The sequence below is a fragment of the Ceratotherium simum genome, chromosome 23 (genome assembly GCF_057802395.1).
Source record: "Ceratotherium simum simum isolate JZ-2026a chromosome 23, ASM5780239v1, whole genome shotgun sequence".
NCBI classification, from domain to species: Eukaryota; Metazoa; Chordata; class Mammalia; order Perissodactyla; family Rhinocerotidae; genus Ceratotherium; species Ceratotherium simum.
The window spans coordinates 38,669,398-38,687,546 of record NC_141922.1 but is presented as its reverse complement, the minus strand read 5'-3'; the positions used below and the strand labels follow the sequence as shown (position 1 = coordinate 38,687,546).

At 35.2% G+C, this 18,149-nt stretch overlaps 1 protein-coding gene across 1 annotated transcript in view; it reads left to right on the top strand.

The window, feature by feature from the left end:
• SPAG1 (sperm associated antigen 1) overlaps positions 1–18,149 on the top strand; it is a 77,701-nt gene that overhangs the window by 20,557 nt on the left and 38,995 nt on the right. Inside the window, exons 5-10 of the mRNA XM_087447580.1 lie at positions 245–309; positions 824–933; positions 1,842–1,947; positions 4,592–4,722; positions 8,349–8,455; positions 12,715–12,874. Of these exons, the coding sequence (XP_087303706.1) occupies positions 245–309; positions 824–933; positions 1,842–1,947; positions 4,592–4,722; positions 8,349–8,455; positions 12,715–12,874 (679 nt within the window). The remainder of the gene's footprint in view (positions 1–244; positions 310–823; positions 934–1,841; positions 1,948–4,591; positions 4,723–8,348; positions 8,456–12,714; positions 12,875–18,149) is intronic.

Genomic DNA, 18,149 nt, shown 5'->3' with positions numbered 1-18,149 from the left:
TGTGTATGTACTTTAAGTCCTGTAAATTGCTCCCAGAATTAATTACAAATTTAAAATCCTCTTTTAACCTGCTGTATATTATGTTAATAATTATAATACTGGAGTTATTTTAGCTACAAGAGTACCTATGTTTCTTATCCATTCAATTCATATATCTTAATCCAATAGTTTACATTGCATTTATAGTAAAACCTGATAATCTTATATTAAATATGTCTCATAAAATATGATTTTATTTTTTCAGGAAAAATACTCTAAAAGTAAGCCAGCTAAAAAGAAAATTCCGAGGGATTATGCAGAGTGGGATAAGTATGTTTTATATTTCTTTATATAAAATTTGTCACTGAATAATTCTCTACCATAAAATACTGTAATAACTTCTTAATTATTACAAACCTGAACACATCAAGAGTACCAAGTTACTGCAATACAGTACTAGGAGTATACAGTCTAAGCACTTTTTGATCTTGATTTTTAATTAAGTAAAAATTAACTGCATCCTTTTGTTTATAAGAGCAAACAAAAATAACTAATGTAATACCCATCCACAATAAAAAAGAATAAAAATTTTAAATTGAGAGAAATTGGTCATAATTTTAATTACAAAGTTCTGAACAGTTTAGGTCTGATTAATATATGAGTCTTCACTAAATTGCATGGTTTCTAAGAGAGAATACAGATGACTTGTAATACAAACTTATTATGCGTTTTTGGAATATGTCTCTAAAGGCACAGTGAAACAAATACAAGATTGTCAATAATAAATTTTATTTTCTTGCTTGTATTGTACTTTTTTTCAGTTTTTATTATTCTTTTGTTTAAGATTTGACGTGGAAAAGGAATGTTCAAAAATTGATGAAGATTACAAAGAAAAAACTATAGTAAACAACAAGTCACATTTGTCTAAAATTGAGACGAGAATAGACACAGAAGGTAATTGGGGGAAAATAAGAGTAATTTAGTACTCTTTAAATTTTTTGAATTATAATAAAAGCTTTCAAACTGGAAGACATTCTCTTTAAGTGCTGCAGATTTCCATTAAAAGTTTATGGATGGGGCCAGCCCCGTGGCTTAGCGGTTAAGTGCGCGACTCTGATACCGACGGCCTGGGTTCGGATCCCGGGCGTGCACCAATGCACTGCTTCTCCGGCCATGCTGAGGCCGCGTCCCACATACAGCAACTAGAAGGATGTGCACCTATGACATACAACTGTGTAGTGAGGCTTTGGGGGGAAAAAAAAACGGAGGAGTGGCAATAGATATTAGCTCAGAGCCGGTCTTCCTCAGCAAAAAGAGGAGGATTAGCATGGATGTTAGCTCAAGGCTGATATTCCTCACAAAAGAAAAAAAGAAAAAAAGTTTATGTTCTCCTAGAGTTGGCCACCTCCAACAAATTCAGTTCTGTCCTTTAACTGCTTAATTTTATATGAGTAATAGTTATACTACTTAAATTTAGTAAGACTTAAAAATATAAACCTACTTTTTTACTGTAATTCTTTTGTTTTTCATTCCTTTTTTCAAAGCATCTTTTTCTTCTAAATCCCTCAAATTTTTTTATTTTTGCCTCAAAAAAATGAAACAGTTTGTTTTTATTTGAAGTCCATAGGCATATAGCACCTTTAAAGTGAAACAAAACCAATCAAAAAAATCTAAACCTTCAAAAATTATGAATGATTAAAAAAAAAAGAAAAGAAACATTCTTAAACTTAGAAAACCTTTTATTTTCTTTTATTTATTTTACAATTTTCTGCTTCTGTTAAAATAAGCATTCTTGGATTTTAATTTTCAAAAAATTATATTAAATTATATTTTTATGTATAGCAGATAACATTTATTTCTAGGTCTAACTGAGAAGGAAAAAGATTTTCTTGCTACTCATGAAAAGGAAAAAGGAAATGAAGCTTTCAACTCAGGAGATTATGAAGAGGCTGTGACGTATTATACTAGGTAAGCAGATTTTTGTTGTGGTTTAAACTTAACATTTAAAAAAAGATAATTTTTAAATTTAATTGTTGAAATGATATAAATAAGCTAAAAAGTCTGTGTCAGAATCACTCCAGATATTGTACTTGTGATTTATCATAAATTCACTTGTGTTTGCCTTGTTTTTTCAATACTTTTCTTAAACCCCTAAGCTCCCACCCCAATCCCACTTTTGACAGAGGTCCTAACTTTCCTGTTTTACAGAGAAAATAGAAGCCATCTGAATGGAACTTGACAGAAAGTCCACATAGCATAGAGGTTAAGAACTCAAGTTCTGCAGTCAGACTGCCTGGATCTACTCCTAGTGCTTATGCTGCTACCTCCCACCACAGGGCCTTTGCATATGATGGGTCCTCTGTCTAGAATACTCTTCCCTCTTCTCATTATCTACTTAATTCTAAATTATCCTTCAGATCTCAGCCCTTGCCTCACTTCTTTGGAGAAGTCTTCCTTTACCTTCCAGACTAGGTTAAATTTCCTCCCACTCTATACCACCCCCTCCAATTTTTATAGGCTCTTATAGCAATCTTACTTCTCCTTTTTAGTACTTGTTGGAGGTATAATTTAAGTTTATGTGGTTTGATACTAACTGGACTGGAAGCTCTGTAAGAGCAGAGCCCACTTGTCAGTTTTTTTATACCACTGTATCTCCAACGCCCAGCAAAGTACCTGGTTCATGGTAGATGTTCAATGAATACTTGCATGAACTTTTGAAGCTCTTACAATCTATGAAAAGTAGACTAATTTCCTAAAATATTGTTATAGACAAACTGCGCTTATAGAATCACTAATTTTAGAACTAAACTCTGTACAATTTTCCTTCCACCAATTTTTTTTCACATTGTTTGTGTCTCTAAAGAAGTTTGTCTCAACTGTTTAAGTGAACATATAAGGTAAAGAGGATATTAATGTATCTTTCATTCAGTACAGCCTCTCCTGTTCAGGCAGGTGGCTGTCAGCTCCCATATCCTTCTCTCTCTTCTTGTAGAAAGTGGAGAATCTCGTCTGTTACAGGGGACAAAATTCTTCTTGTCTTCTTCTTTTAGGAAATCACAGAGGTGAAGAATTAAAGCAGTATAGCATAATGATTAGAGGAACTCAGACGTTCTGACCTTGAGCAGATTCTTCACCTCACTCGTCTCAGTTTTCTCAGTGTGATGAGGCTACCTCAGAGCAGCTGTGAGATTAAATAAAACAACATGTCAAAAAGCAGGATAACATGGTGGTAAAGAGAGCAGGGCTGGAGTGGACTGTTGGGGTTTGAATCCTGACTCGACCATTTACTAGCTGTGGCCTTGGGCACATTTGTTTTCTCATCTGTAGAATGGGAGGAGCAGTAACACCTCCTCCACAATTGTAATGAGGATTAAATGAGCTTAGTGCTGAGTGCCTGGCATGTGGGAAGTACTCAGGGTCACGGACTTGGATTATTTATTCTTTCATGTGTTTTCCATGTTTGGTCTCTACCCAACCATGTTATTTCTTTATATTCATCTTTTGTGATCTTAGTAAATTGACAGTTTTTGTGACTTTTCCATTTTCATCTTGTGTTCTTCTTCTGGGTTTAGAAAATTCAATGCACCAATACCCATATCTTTCCTATGTCTAGGAATACATTATTTCACAGCATTTCAAATCAACTTTTTAAGTAACAGCCAAGTAGGTTTTAAATTCTTCTTTTCATTTATTATTTTGCATTCATACCCTTAATGTAGCAAAATTTGCTCTCTTAAAGTCTGTCTTCCTCAATGACTACTACTCTCCTCTGTTTCCTTCAATTAAATTCCTTTGATTAAATTATGATCATTTCCTTAGAGTTAAATCTACTTTTAGATTACAAACTAATTTGTGTCTGTTAACACAGTAACAACTTAATAAAGGATATTAGTTGTGGTTGATTGCTCCGTTTTTTTGTCCTAGGAAATCGTCCCCAAGGAATCAGAAAAATGTATCTGATATTTGATGTTAACGTAACTGGTTTTTAAGGAGGTCTATGGGTATTGAAATACCATGTCTCCTCTAAAGCCAGAGTCAACTTTAAGCCTCTTAATTGGATATTTAAGCATCTGTCTAAATATTGATTTACTGTGTTTATAGAATTGTGTTTTATGACTTTTGATGATGCAGGCAGTTTTAGTTTTCCAGGGCTGCCATAACAAGTACCACACACCGAGTGGCTTAAACAACAGAAATTTATTTTCTCACATCTCTGGAGGCTGAAAGTCTGAGATCAAGGTGTTGGCAGTGTTGGTTTCTCCTGAGGCCTCTCTCCTTGGCTTGTAGTTGGCCATCTTTTCTCTGTATCTTCAAGTGGTCTTTCCCTGTGCTTATCTGTGTTATAATCTCCTCTTCCTATAAGGACACCAGTCATACTGGATTAGGGCACACCCTCATGACCTCATTTAACTTAATCATCTCTTTAAAGCCTATCTTCAAATATAGTTACATTCTGAGATACTGGAGGTTAGGACTTCAATATGTGAATTTTGAGGGACACAATTCTGCCTATAACACAGGCTGTAGTTGTTTTATTTACAACTTTAGTTGAGTTTCTCTATCTTATGTTTCCCTCTGGTCTGCTTATTGCCAATAAGTGTCTCTTTTATAGGAGCATATCAGTGCTTCCCACCATAGCGGCCTATAACAATCGCGCTCAAGCAGAAATCAAACTACAGAACTGGAACAGTGCTTTTCAGGACTGTGGAAAGGTCTTGGAGTTAGAACCTGGAAACTTAAAGGGTAAAAATATTCATAGAATGCTTTTAAATTTACAGCAGGATCTGTTAGAGACTCATTATGTTTACACTAAAAATATTTCACATAAACTCGAATTTCTATATGTGAATCATTACCTTCATGAAGTTACTTTTCATTTCCAATTTAACTTGGAATTTAAGTTCCTGATTATTTGCACTGAAGTAGCTAATAATCCCAGAAGATTAAATAAAATGTATGTATTTCTAAAGAAATATCTCAAGCTTGCATTTGAACTGTGATTTGTTTTTTTCTTTTAATTTTTTTTACTGTGGTAAAATACATGTAAAATTTACCATTTTAATCATTTTTAAGTGTACAGTTCAGTGGTATTAAGTACACTCATATTGTTGTGCAGTCATCACTACCATCCATCTCCAGAATTTTTTTCATTCTGCAAAACTGAAACTCTGTACCCGTTAAATAACAACTCTCTATTCTCCCCTCCCCCCAGTCTCTGGCAACCACCATTCTACTTTCTGTCTCCATGATTTCCTAGTCTAGGTACCTCATATAAGTGGAATCATACATTTATCTTTTTGTTACTGGCTTATTGAACTGTATCTTTTTATCTAAAAAATATTTAAGTATAACTTAATATAGATTTTCCGATATTTATTAATATAATATAATGAGCTCACACCAGAGCTGTAGAATCTTCTACCTGCTGCTTTGTGGGCATTTCCACCTAGATGTCCATAGACATTTTAAATTAAACTGATACTGAGCAGTGGGCTTGCTCTGCTTGCCACGATCTGAGCCAATTAATCACAACAAGTTAGAGATCGAGAAATGAAGTTTAATTAGATGAGCCGGCAAGTTGGAAGACAGGTAACTAATGTCTCAAAAGATCCATCTTCAAAGATTACAGAATCTTGAGGCAGTTATATAGGGAAAATGGGCAGTAAGGAGGGGGTCCAGGGATGTTGGTCTCCAGGCGTGACGGGCTCCAGGCATCACATTGTTCCATTCTTCTGTCGGCTGTGATGGATACCTTGTAGGTGTGTTTCCCACCTGTGGTCAGCCTGTTCCTGGAGAGAAACTCATGGAACAAAGTTTCTAATTTATCAAGCTATTGGAGAATATATATGTAAGTGGAGGCCATAAATCAGGAGAGCATGTGAATTTTTTGGAGTACGTGCAGAGCAGTGAGTAGTCACACAGAGGAGGGGCTGGGGCCATTTAGTGTAACAAGATGGCCTCATTTCTGCTCACTTGCGAAACGTGTCCAAAACTGACTACATCTTTCCACCAAAACTTGTACTCTGTCCTGATTTCCTGTCTCTGTGACTGCACCACCTTGCCATGGTCCAAGCCTGAAATAGGCAAGTCAGACTCCACTCTAGTTTTCTGTTAACAACAAAGAATCTTTCCAAGAGGGAGTGGCATAGATTACAAGACACTCATTCTATTTCATTAAACATTTATGGATTCAACTAAATATAAACACTTTTTTCACGTAGATTGTACCCTTTTGTGCTTACAAACATGAGTGAGCAGAAACCGTGGGTGTGCTGAGGGGGGTCTTGGTGCATCAGCGCCGACTGTCATTATCATGGATTGCCCTCCTTTCACCAGTGAAGTCCTGTTGTGCCTGTATTTTGTCTCTGCCGCAGAGTGTGAGTGGGCTCCCAGCTTCAGGCGGATGCCTGGTAAAGGTTTTACGATCTCCTGATAGGCCCACACCACCACTGTGCCAGGCCCTATGCCAAGCACTTTACGTGTGTTACCTCCGTTAATTTTCGCAACAGCTCAATAGAGGTGCAGGTACTATTATTAGTACACTCACTTTACAAAAGAGGAAACTGAGACATAAAAAGATTAAGCAACTCACCCAAGAGCAGACAAATGGCAGAGCCAGAACTCAGCACTGGACAACAGACTCCAGAGCCCACATTCAACCACTGTGCTACTTTTCTGTGACTAGAATGGCCTTATGTTGTCATTCTTCATTGTTTGAGTAATTTCTTTCTTTCTTTCTTTCTTTTTTTTTTTTTTGTGAGGAAGATTAGCCCTGATCTAACATCTGTCACCAATCCTCCTCTTTTTGCTGAGAAAGACTGGCCCTGGGCTACCATCCATGCCCATCTTCCTCCACTTTATATGGGACGCGGCCACAGCATGGCTTGACAAGCGATGCAAGGGTGTGCACCCGGGATCCAAACCTGCAAACCCCAGGCTGCCGAAGCGGAGTGTGCACACTTAACTGCTAAGCCACTGCGCTGGCCCCCGAGTAATTTCTTAAGCACCAGAAACTTCACTATTTAAAAAACAAATTTGAGAGAGCCAAATCTAGTAATGAGTATGGCCATAAAACGTTAATATGTTTGCTTAAGTGAATGAATAACTTCCTCTTCAAAATTTTATTTTTTACTCAAAAGATAATGGTTCTAAATGCAAGGTGGTATTTGGTTTCCATCCTGGAATGGAAAAAGGATATTGGTGGAAAAATTGGTGAAATCCAAAGAAAGCCTGTAGCTTAGTTAATAGTATTGTACCAATGTTAATTTCTTAGTTTTGACAAAAATACCATAGTTACGTAAGATGTTAGCATTAGGGAAATCTGAGTGAAGGTATGTGAGAACTCTCTGTTTTATCTTTGCAACTTTTCTATAAATCTAAAATTATTTCCAAAATGAAAAGTTTAAAAAAATGATAATTGTTATATCATGAATATTTCTTGATAGATATTCCTTTCTGAAATCTAAGTAGTAATAATAATAGCTAAACTTGTACTTAAAGTATAGCGCTACAATTTTGATTAAATTTATGACAAAATGATTTATCCTTTGGATTTTCATGGCTCATTCTAAGACTAAAATCAAATTGGTCAAATTTATGTTTTAAAATAGTGTATTAAAATATATCAGATATAAATCTCTCACTTTTCAGAATTTCCAAGTGTAATTATTTTCAAAGTAATGACTTATTACACCAAGTTCTCTCATTATGTAATGGATAATGATGAGACTAGAAAGACATTCATTTTCAGTATTAAATAATTATCAAATTATACATTGAAACCTATGAAAAAATCTGATGCAAATTACCAAAGTGCTCAATTTCTGAACCTAGCTGACTTAATCATCAGGATTCTCTCAGCTCCCTGTGTGAAATACCTCCTTCTAATCATTTAGAGATTGCTGTAGACTTCAATAATGACCCTATGTTCTGAGCCAGATGCTGGTCAGTAATATACTAAATTTGAATAAAGGATTTGCTAAGTTTTCACAAAGTGATAAAATAATACTAGTGATGATTATAAGGAGAAAAATGTTATTGTTTAGTGAAAAGCTTCCCAATATTGCAGCACAGCATGGTGCCTCTGAAGGGTGGAGGTAGGGGGTCTCTCAGCCCTTGGAGGAGCTGGCAGGGCCTGGGGCTGCCTGAGGGCCAGGCTGTTGGTGGGGACAGTTGCCTGATGCAGCCTCTTCTGTTTACCTCAGTGTCATCTTCTTTATGTGCAACAATGTGAAAATGGGTGTAGTTAAGCTTTGTACAGTTGCATCCTAAACTGTTCAGCGCTACTTATATTCTTTCACTTGAAAAATATGTTATAACCATGATGGCATATGTTAAAAAATGTAACTTTTATTTTGGTAAATTTTTAGCTCTTCTGCGCCGTGCCACTACATATAAACATCAAAACAAGCTCCAGGAAGCTATCGAAGATTTGAGGAAAGTGCTAGAGGTTGAACCTGATAATGAGTTGGCCAAAGTAAGTACAGAAAATGATTCTTCACCTAATTCTATAGTTTGTTATTTTTGTATTTATGATATTAATCTTGCTGGATAAACGATGTTGAGGATTAGGTCACAGCTCTAAAAAGTATATCCCAGACACCCTGAAGTGTTAACATAAATTTGAAGTGGAAGAAAGCAGGCTCTTAAATTTCCCAAAACTATAAACCTAATTCTGAAGGACAAATATTTGTTTATTTATTTATTATAATTGACATGTAACATTGTATATATTTAAGATGTACAACATGTTGATTTGATACATTTGTATATTGCAGTATAATTACCACCATAGCATTAGCTAACACCTCCATCACGTCACATAATTATAATTTGTTTTTTGTGGTAAGAATAATTAAGATCAAGTCTCTTAAACACTTTGAAGTTTATAATACAATGTTGTTGACTATAATCACTATGCTGTGCCTTAGATCTCCAGGACTTATTTATCTACTAGTTGCAAATTTGTACTCTTAAACAGCATCTCCTCAGTGCCCGTACTCCCCAGGCCCTGATAACCACCATTCTACTTTATTTTTGTGAGTTCAGCTTTTTTAGATTCCACATATAACTGATATCATACAATAGGGACAAATATTTACTTTTTCTCTGTCCTGCAGTGTTGTAGGCAATGCTTTTCTCTGAGCTAATCTCACTTTATTATGCAGAGTGATATAGAAGTTTCCTAGATAGGATTAGGCACGAGCTCCATGGCCATAGAAGAGTGCGTGGTAAGCATAGCAGCACTGGCAGCCTGTGCTGCCTGACTCAGCAGACTAACTCAGCTATGCACTTAGAGGGATCCATGTTAAGGCCTAAAGAGTAGAGGTAAGTGTCGAGAACTGTGAAGGGTCTGAGATTTTACCCTACTTGCAAATTAACAAAGTGACCTGAGAGAAGATACAAGACTCCTGGAACAGACACAAAAGACTTTGTTACTCACAGCGTGGCAAGCCAATAAGCTTCAAGTTTATGTCAGTTCCCCTGGCCCCCAAGTCCCATGGGAGTGGTGCAGAGTGGCCCAGATAGATGCTACACACTCAGTGGTTTTGTGTCACAGTTTAGGAATCTTAAATTTAGGAAACCCCCATCTTTTATAATGGGATATAAGCAAATCTTCCCAAAATTCTGTTCTGGTGGGAAACATTATTTTACTGGAGAGCAAACAAACCTGCTCTCTCCTCTGCAGGGAAATATTGTCTCTGTTTTCCAAGGCTGTTCTCAGTACAAACATCCTTAAAAAGACAGCCCAGAACAAAGGTTGTTTAGTGCCTCTGCTCACAATATATTCAGAAATGTGAGAAACCCGTGGAGAACTGGCTTCCAACAATAAGTTGTCACTGTTTCCACATACATCTTGGGTTATCTCACTCTCTCTGAGTGGCAGCTAATGTCCCTAGTGTATCGGCTACATTTGTCAAGTCAGCATTTCAGTGGATTAGGTTTAGGCTTAGGAACACATCTTTTCCCCGTAGTATTTCCTTTTTATAATGGTATGTTTATTGAAAAGTTAATGTAACTATTCTAAAAGAAAAAATTTGAAATAAGGAAAACTACCTTAAATTTCACTACCCAACACATTTCATGATTACATGTTAACTTTTAGGCTTCAAACAAATGTTTGCTTTTTTTTTTTTTTTTGGTGAGGAAGATTGGCCCTGAGCTAACATCTGTGCCAACCTTCCTCTTTTAGCTTGAAGAAGAATAACCCTGAGCTAACATCTGTGCCAATCTTCTTCCATTTTTGTTTGTGGGATGCTGCCACAGCATGGCTCAACAAGTGGTGTGTAGGTCCACGTGTGGGATCTGAACCCACGAACCCTGGGCCACCGAAGCAGAGAGTGTGAACTTAACCACTATGCCACCAGGCCGCCCCCAAATAAATGCATTTTGATCTTAACCATATGCAAAGATTAACTCAAAACAGACCATATACCTTAATGTAAAACATAAAATATAAAAGTTCTTGAAGAAAACATAGGAGAAAATCTTTATGAACTTGGGTTAGACAAATATTCCTTAGATAGTGACACGTGGCACAGTCCATAAAAGACAAAGTCAATAAATTGGACTTCATCAAAATTAAAAACTTTTGCTCTTTGAAAGACACTATCAGAAGAATAAAAAGACAAGCCACAGGCTAGGATAAAATGTTTGCAAATCATGTATCCAACAAAGGACTTGTATCAAGAATATATGAAGAATTTTTATTTATTTATTTATTTTTCATAGTTCACTGTTTTTTTTTTTGTTGTTTTTTGTTTTTTGTTTTTTATTTTTGTGAGGACAATCAGCCCTGAGCTAACATCCATGCCAATCCTCCTCTTTTTGCTGAGGAAGACTGGCCCTGAGCTAACATCTGTGCCCACCTTCCTTCACTTTATGTGGGACTCCGCCACAGCATGGCCTGACAAGCAGTGTGTCAGTGCACGCCCGGGATCCGAACCCGGGCCGCCAGCAGTGGAGCGTGCGCACTTAAGTGCTACGCCACAGGGCCGGCCCCCTATGAAGAATTTTTAAAACTCAATAATAAGAAAACAAACAGGTAAATAACAAATAGGCAAAATATGTGATCATACACTTCACAAAAAGAGATATGTGAATGGAAAATAAGCACATGAAGAGATGCTCAATATCATTAGTCACTAGAGAAATCTAAATTAAAACCACAAGAGGTACCACTACGAACCTGTTAGAATAGCTAAAATTAAAAAGATTGACCATACCAAGTGTTGACAGGGATGTGGAGGAACTGAAACTCTTGGGAATATAAAAATGATACCACCACTTTGGAAAACAGGTTGACCGTTTCTTAAAAAGTTAAATATAAAATCATACACCTACCATATGATCCAACCATCCAATTCCCAGCTATTTACCCAAGAAAAATGCAAGTGTATGTCCATACAAAGATTTATGCACGAATGTTCATAATGGCTTTATTTGTAATCACCCAAAACTAAAAACAGCCTAAAATGTCCTTCAGCAAGTGAATGGATAAACAAGTTGTGTTATAGCCATACAGTGGAATACGACTCAGCAATAAAAAGGAATGAACTGTAATAGAGACACACAACTACATGGATGGATTTCAAAATAATTATGCTGAGTGAAAGAAGCCAGACAAAAAAGAGTCCATACAGTGTGATTCTATTTATGTAAAATCTTAGAAAATGCAAACTAACCTATCTTGACAGAACAGTCGTTACAGGGAGGAACAAAAGGAAGATATTACAAAAAGACAGGAAAAAACTTTTGGGAATAATGGATATGTTTATTATTATGTCAAAACCTATCAAGTTGTGCGTTTTAAGTAGGTGCAGTTTGTCAGTTATACATACCTCAGTAAGATGTTAAAAATGGGGAAGGAAAATTGTTGATATATATATTTTTCATTCTAGTTGGCATAAAATATTAAAGAACTTTCAACAATTACTCTAAAAAAATCATATGTAGTATGATTTAATTAATTTAATATCTCTGAATGTATATATACATATGTCAACGAATAAGAGGCATAAACTACAAGAGAAGCAAAAAGTTTATTTGGGTTCTCAAGAATTGCAATTTGGGGAGCACAGATTCAGGTAGAAACCCAAGTAGTGTCCTGCTAGGGAGTAAAAGTCAGGGGCTGTTAAAGGCAAAGAAGGGAGGTTGTATTAGAAAGCATTTTAATTGGAGTTGGAGGCAGAGAGCTAGTCATGGCTAAACATTGATTGATATTGATTCTATCTTCAGCAAGTCCACAATCCTCAGTCTTTGTGGTCAGGATGTCCATTCTTCTGCTGACTTCTCAAACAATTGCTTATAAAACAATTGCCGTTTTGGCCCAGTCCAAAGGTTTGGCCCAGTCCAAGACTCAAGACAGCGAGGCGGTTTCTCTGGGAAGGCAGCTCTGACTTCACTTAAAATGGCTCCATTATGGTCAATTTTGACACGTAAGAACATATCTAGGAAGACGATCATCAGAATTTCAATAGTGTTATCTGAGTGGTAGGATTTCAGATGATTTTTTCTTTCTTTTTGTACTTGATATGCCTTAAGTTTTTTACAGTAGACATGTATGATTATAATCAAACAAAGCAATGAAGTTGTTTGAAAAAAAAATCACCATAAAAACCTTATCTTAGTTATCTTTATTCACTTTTTAATACTATCTTCATATTCTCACCTGAAAGAATGGTTATATTTTTTTATTAAAGGAAAACATTTTCTTTAATGGTGTTTATGTTGCAGAAAACCTTGTCAGAGGTTGAAAGAGATCTGAAAAATTCTGAACCTGCATCTAAGACTCAAACGAAAGGGAAAAGGATGTTTATTCAGGAGGTAGAAGACGCAGAAAATGAAGATGGAAAGAACAGTGGAAAAAACCCTGAAGATGGCAGTGGAGATAAGAGTAAAACATCTTTTCTCTTTTGGTTATGCAAAAAGCTACCTTTTTATATGATGAGCTGGCTCAAATTTTCTATTTGTATAGAAATTCTTAGTCTGTCAAACTGTTTCTAGCTGTGCTTTGTAAATCCACAAGCAAATTTTTCCCTAATCTTTTTCTTAATATAGCTCATCTTTTTCTTTTCCTTTTTATTGAGGTATAATGGATATATAACATATTAGTTTCAGGTGTACAACATAATGATTCGATATTTGTATATATTGTGAAATGATCACCACAATAAGTCTAGTTAACACAGCTCATCTTCTTTTTTTTTTTATTTTATTTTTTATTTTTTTTAAAGATTTTATTTATTTTATTTTTTCCCCCCAAAGCCCCAGCAGATAGTTGTATGTCATAGCTGCACATCCTTCTAGTTGCGGCATGTGGGACTCGGCCTCAGGATGGACGGAGAAGTGGTGCCTCGATGCGCACCCGGGATCCGAACCCGGGCCGCCAGCATTGCAGCGCGCGCACTTAACCACCAAGCCACAGGGCCGGCCCCACAGCTCATCTTCTTAATACAATCTCCCAAACCCATTTTTCTTCTTAACCTGACACCTTTTTCTAGTGCTCAATGTAATTCCTGATGATCACCTTTAAATGTAAATGGCTGTATCTATACGACATCAACCATTTAAGTTATCCTTAGATCTTTTTCTTAGATGATTGTTTTGTATATAGCTACTTGGTTGCAAACAAATATGTTGGCTTCAAAGGGGGTATATGCCTAAAATGAATGCAGTGTTGGAAAATTGCTATACGTGAATCTCAAAAAAAAATTTTTAAATATGCAATTTCACCTTTGATATCTTTTTTTAGAAAGCATCTAGATAAAGCTTAATCTTCATAATGTGAAGCAATGAAAGTTACGTCAGCTTTAAGGGGAAAGATCTGCCTACTCTCTTGACCAGGGAGGAATATTTTTTCCCCCTCTTGAGAGCCCCTGAGCAACCAAAGGGAAGATATCAATTTTGAAAATTATTCACAGGAAAAAATCAACTTTAAGTAATTTGACAGAATATTTAATTTTGAGAGAAATATAAAATGTTCAATTCATTCAACTTAAAAAAATAAAGAACAAGAAGTATAAGTTTTAATTTTTTTTAATGACAAAAAATATAAGGTAAAATATATACCTCAGGTTAAAATATGATCAGTTAAGCAAGGAAAAATACAAAGGAATAGAAAAGAAGTGGGGGAGAGAGAAGAGGAGACAGAGAGTAGGAGCACCAGAGAGATAGGAAAGGAAGAGAGAGCATCAAAAGGATAAAAAAGGGAGAAATTAAGGTAAATAGTTTTTCAAGGATTGACGTTCATGTTTCCACCGGATTTTAAGTAAGTTCTGGCAGCAAATGTTCTTCTTAGGATTTATATTTAGCTTAAGATAATTAGCCAAGTGGCTTACAATTAATGGAAATAGTTTGGAATCTTGTCTGGAACAAGATATAGTATAAACTATATCAATTGCTACTATTTTAAAATTATTATTCAAAGAATTTACACATAGTAAAAATGGACTTATTTGGTATACGGTTCTAACATTAGTATGATTTCATGTAACTACCATCACAATCAGGATACAGAACAATTCCATCATGCCAAAAAACTCCTTTTTGTTCTTCTTTTAGCCAAACCCTTCCCTCACCCCAACCCTTGGTAACCACTGATCTGTTCTCTGGTCCTATAGTTTTACCTATTCCAGAATGTCATATAAATGGAATCAGAAAGTATGTAACCTTTTGAGATGAGCTTCCTTCACTTAGCATAATGTCACTGAGATTCATTCATGTAGTTTCATGTATCTTTGGTTCATTCCTTTTTATTGCTGAGTAGTATTCCATTATATGGATATACTGTGGTTTGTTTATCCTTTCATTTGTTAAAGGACGTTTAGGTTGTTTCCAGTATTTGGTTATTTATGAATTGAGCTGCTATTAACATTCACATGCAGGATTTTGGGTGAACATACGTTTTCATTTCCCTAGGGTAAATACCTAAGAGTGGGATTGCTGGGTCATATGGCAAGTGTATGTTTAACTTTATAAAAAATTTCCAAACTGTTTTTCTAGTATGGCTGTAGCATTTTGCATTCCCATTAGTAACGTATTAGAGTTCTAGTTGGTTCACATTCTTGTCAGCATTTGGTTTTGTTCATTTTAAAAATATTTTTTAGCCATTTTATTAGGTGTTTAGTGGTTTATTATTGTGGTTTTAATTTGCATTTTACTAATGGCTAAAGATGTTGAACATCTTTTCATGTGCTTATTTACCATCTCTATATCATTTTTGGTAAAGTATGTGTTCAAATTATTCCACCAGTTTTTTTAAATTGGGTTGTTGTTTTCTTACTGTTGAGTTTTGAGAGTTCTTTTTATATTCTTGATAACAAGTCCCTTGTTAGATATGAGATCTGCAAATTTTTTTCCCCATTTGTAGCTTGTTTTTTCACTCTTTAAACAATGTCTGTCACAGAAAAAAGGGTTTTAATTTGGTTAGAGTCCAATTTATCAAAAATTTTTAACGTACTGTGTTTTTGGTGTTATGTCTAAGAATGCTTTGCCTAACTCCAAATCATGAAAATTTTCTCCTATGTTTTCTTTTAAAAGTGTCATAGTTTTATGTTTTACACTTAGATATATATCCATTCTGAGTTAATTTTTTATTGAGATATGATTGACATATAACATTATATTAGTTTCAGGTATACATGATGATTCAATATTGGTATATATTGCAAAATGATCACCACAATAAGTCTAGTTAACATCCATCACCATACATAGTTACATATGTTAGTTACATAGTTGCCTCTGGCAACCACCAAACTGTTCTGTGTAACTATGAGCTCTGTTTGTTTGTTTTTTAGATTCCACATATAAGTGAGATCATACAGTGTTTGTCTTTCTCTGACTTATTTCTCTTAGCACACTGAGTTAATTTTTGTATAAAGTGAGGATTAGATTGAGTTTCATTTTTTTCCATATGGATGTCCAATTGTTCCAAAACCGTTTGTTGAAAACTATCCTTACTCTTTTGAACTGCCTTTGCACCTTTGTAAAAAATCAATTGGCTATATTTGTATGGCCAGTGGAATCTAATTCTGGACTCAATTCTTTGCCACTGACCCGAGTGTCTGTTCGTCTGTCAATACCACACTGTCTTGAGTAATGTAGTTTTATAGAAAGTCTTAAAATCAGGTAGTATAATTCCATCAGCTTTATTTTTCTTTTTCAAAATTGTTTGGCTATTCTAGTTCCTTTGCCTTTCCACACAGTTTTAAAATCGGGTTTTTTTTTTCCAATTACATTTTCTTTTTCTTTTTTTTTTTTTGCGAGGAGGACTAGCCCTGAGCTAACATCCAATGCCAGTCCTCCCCTTTTTTCTTGAGGAAGATTGGCCCTGGGCTAACATCCGTGCCCGTCTTCCTCTACTTTATATGGGACGCCGCCACAGCATGGCCTAACAAGCAGTGCGTTGGTGCGCACCCAGGATCCGAACCTGCAAACCCTGGGTTGCCACAGCGGAGCGCACGCACCCAACCGCTGTGCCACCGGGCTGGTCCCTACATTTTCTTTTTCATGGTCTGCATTCCTCTCATTTCTCTTAATATTCATGTATATTTCTTTATTACATTTAAAAAATCACATACATTTGATGACTATTTTACTACAAATCTCTGTTATATTACTAAAATTTACATCTCTACTCACTGCAAAACACAAGAAATTTTCCTCTATATATCACTATAATATATAGTTGAGTATAATAGGATAACAAATATGAAGTAGTTAAATCAGGTTTTCTATATCTAGAAAAAGTCATGCTGGGAATTTGATTGGAATTGCGTTGAATTTGTAGATCAATTTAGGGGAGAAACGACATTGTAACTATATTGATTTTTCTAATCCATAAACATGGTATGTCTTTCCGTTTATTTAGGTCTTTTTTGATTTATTTCATTAGTGTTTTGAAGTTCTCAGGATACAGATGTTGCACATACTTTGACAGATTTATATTTAAGTATTTCAATTTTGGGGGGAGCTATTGTAAATAATTTTATTAAAATTTCAGAAAATTGAAAATTCAACTGTTCATTGATAGAATATAGAAATATGACTGACTTTTTAAAAATATGTTTTGCAGTTATGCTAACTCACTGATAAGTTCCAGGATTCTTTTTGTAAATTCTTTGGAAATTTTTTCATAGACAATTATGTTGTCTGCAAATAAGGACAGGTATATGGCTAGGGATTATGATGTTGAATAAGAGTGGTGAGAGTGGACATACATGCCTTTTTCTCCATCTTAGAAGACAAGCATTCAGTCTTCCACCATCAAATTTGACGTTAACTGTGAGTTTATGATAGATGGCCTTTATCAAAATAAGGAGGTAACCTATTTCTAGATGATTGAGAGTTTTTATCTTGAATTGATGTTGAATTTTTTCAACTACTTTTTCTGTATCAGTTGATTTGATCATGTGGTTTTTCTTCTGTAGTCTGTTAATATATTGGATTACACTGATTGATTTTCAAATGAGCCAGCCTTGACTTCTTGGGATAAACTATCCATGGATCATCATGTGTTATTCTTTTCATATATTGCTGGATTTTATGTGCTAATATCTTGTTGAGGATTTTTGCATCTATGTTTGTGAGAGATATTGGAATATAGTTTTTCTTCTTTGTACAGTACTTGTCTGATTTTGGTATCAGGGTAATGCCAGCCTCATAAAATTTGGGAGTTGGGATGTGTTTCCACCACTTCTATTTTCTGGAAGAGACTGTGTAGAATTGATGTTATTTCTTCTTTAAATATTTGGTAGAATTTGCCAGTGAAACTGTCTGGGCCTGAAGTTTCTTTTGTGAAAGATTTTAAATTACAAATTCAATTTCTTTAATAGATATACAACTATTTAGGTTGTCTATTTTTTTCTTGGGTGAATCCTAGTAGTTTGGTAGTTTCAAGAAATTGGTCCATTTCATCCAAGTTGTTGAATTTATCTGCATAGAATTGTTCATAGTACTCTCTTATTATAATTTGAATGTCTGATTGATCTCTAGTGATATCTCTTCTTCCTGATATTGGTAATTTGTGTTTTCTCTCTTTTGTTTTGTCAGTCTGGCTGGAGGTTTATCAATGTTGTTGATCTTTTCAAAAAACACCAGCTTTTGATTCATTGGTTTTTCTCTGCTTTTTTCTTTTCCAGTTTCATTGATTTCTGCTCTTTATCATT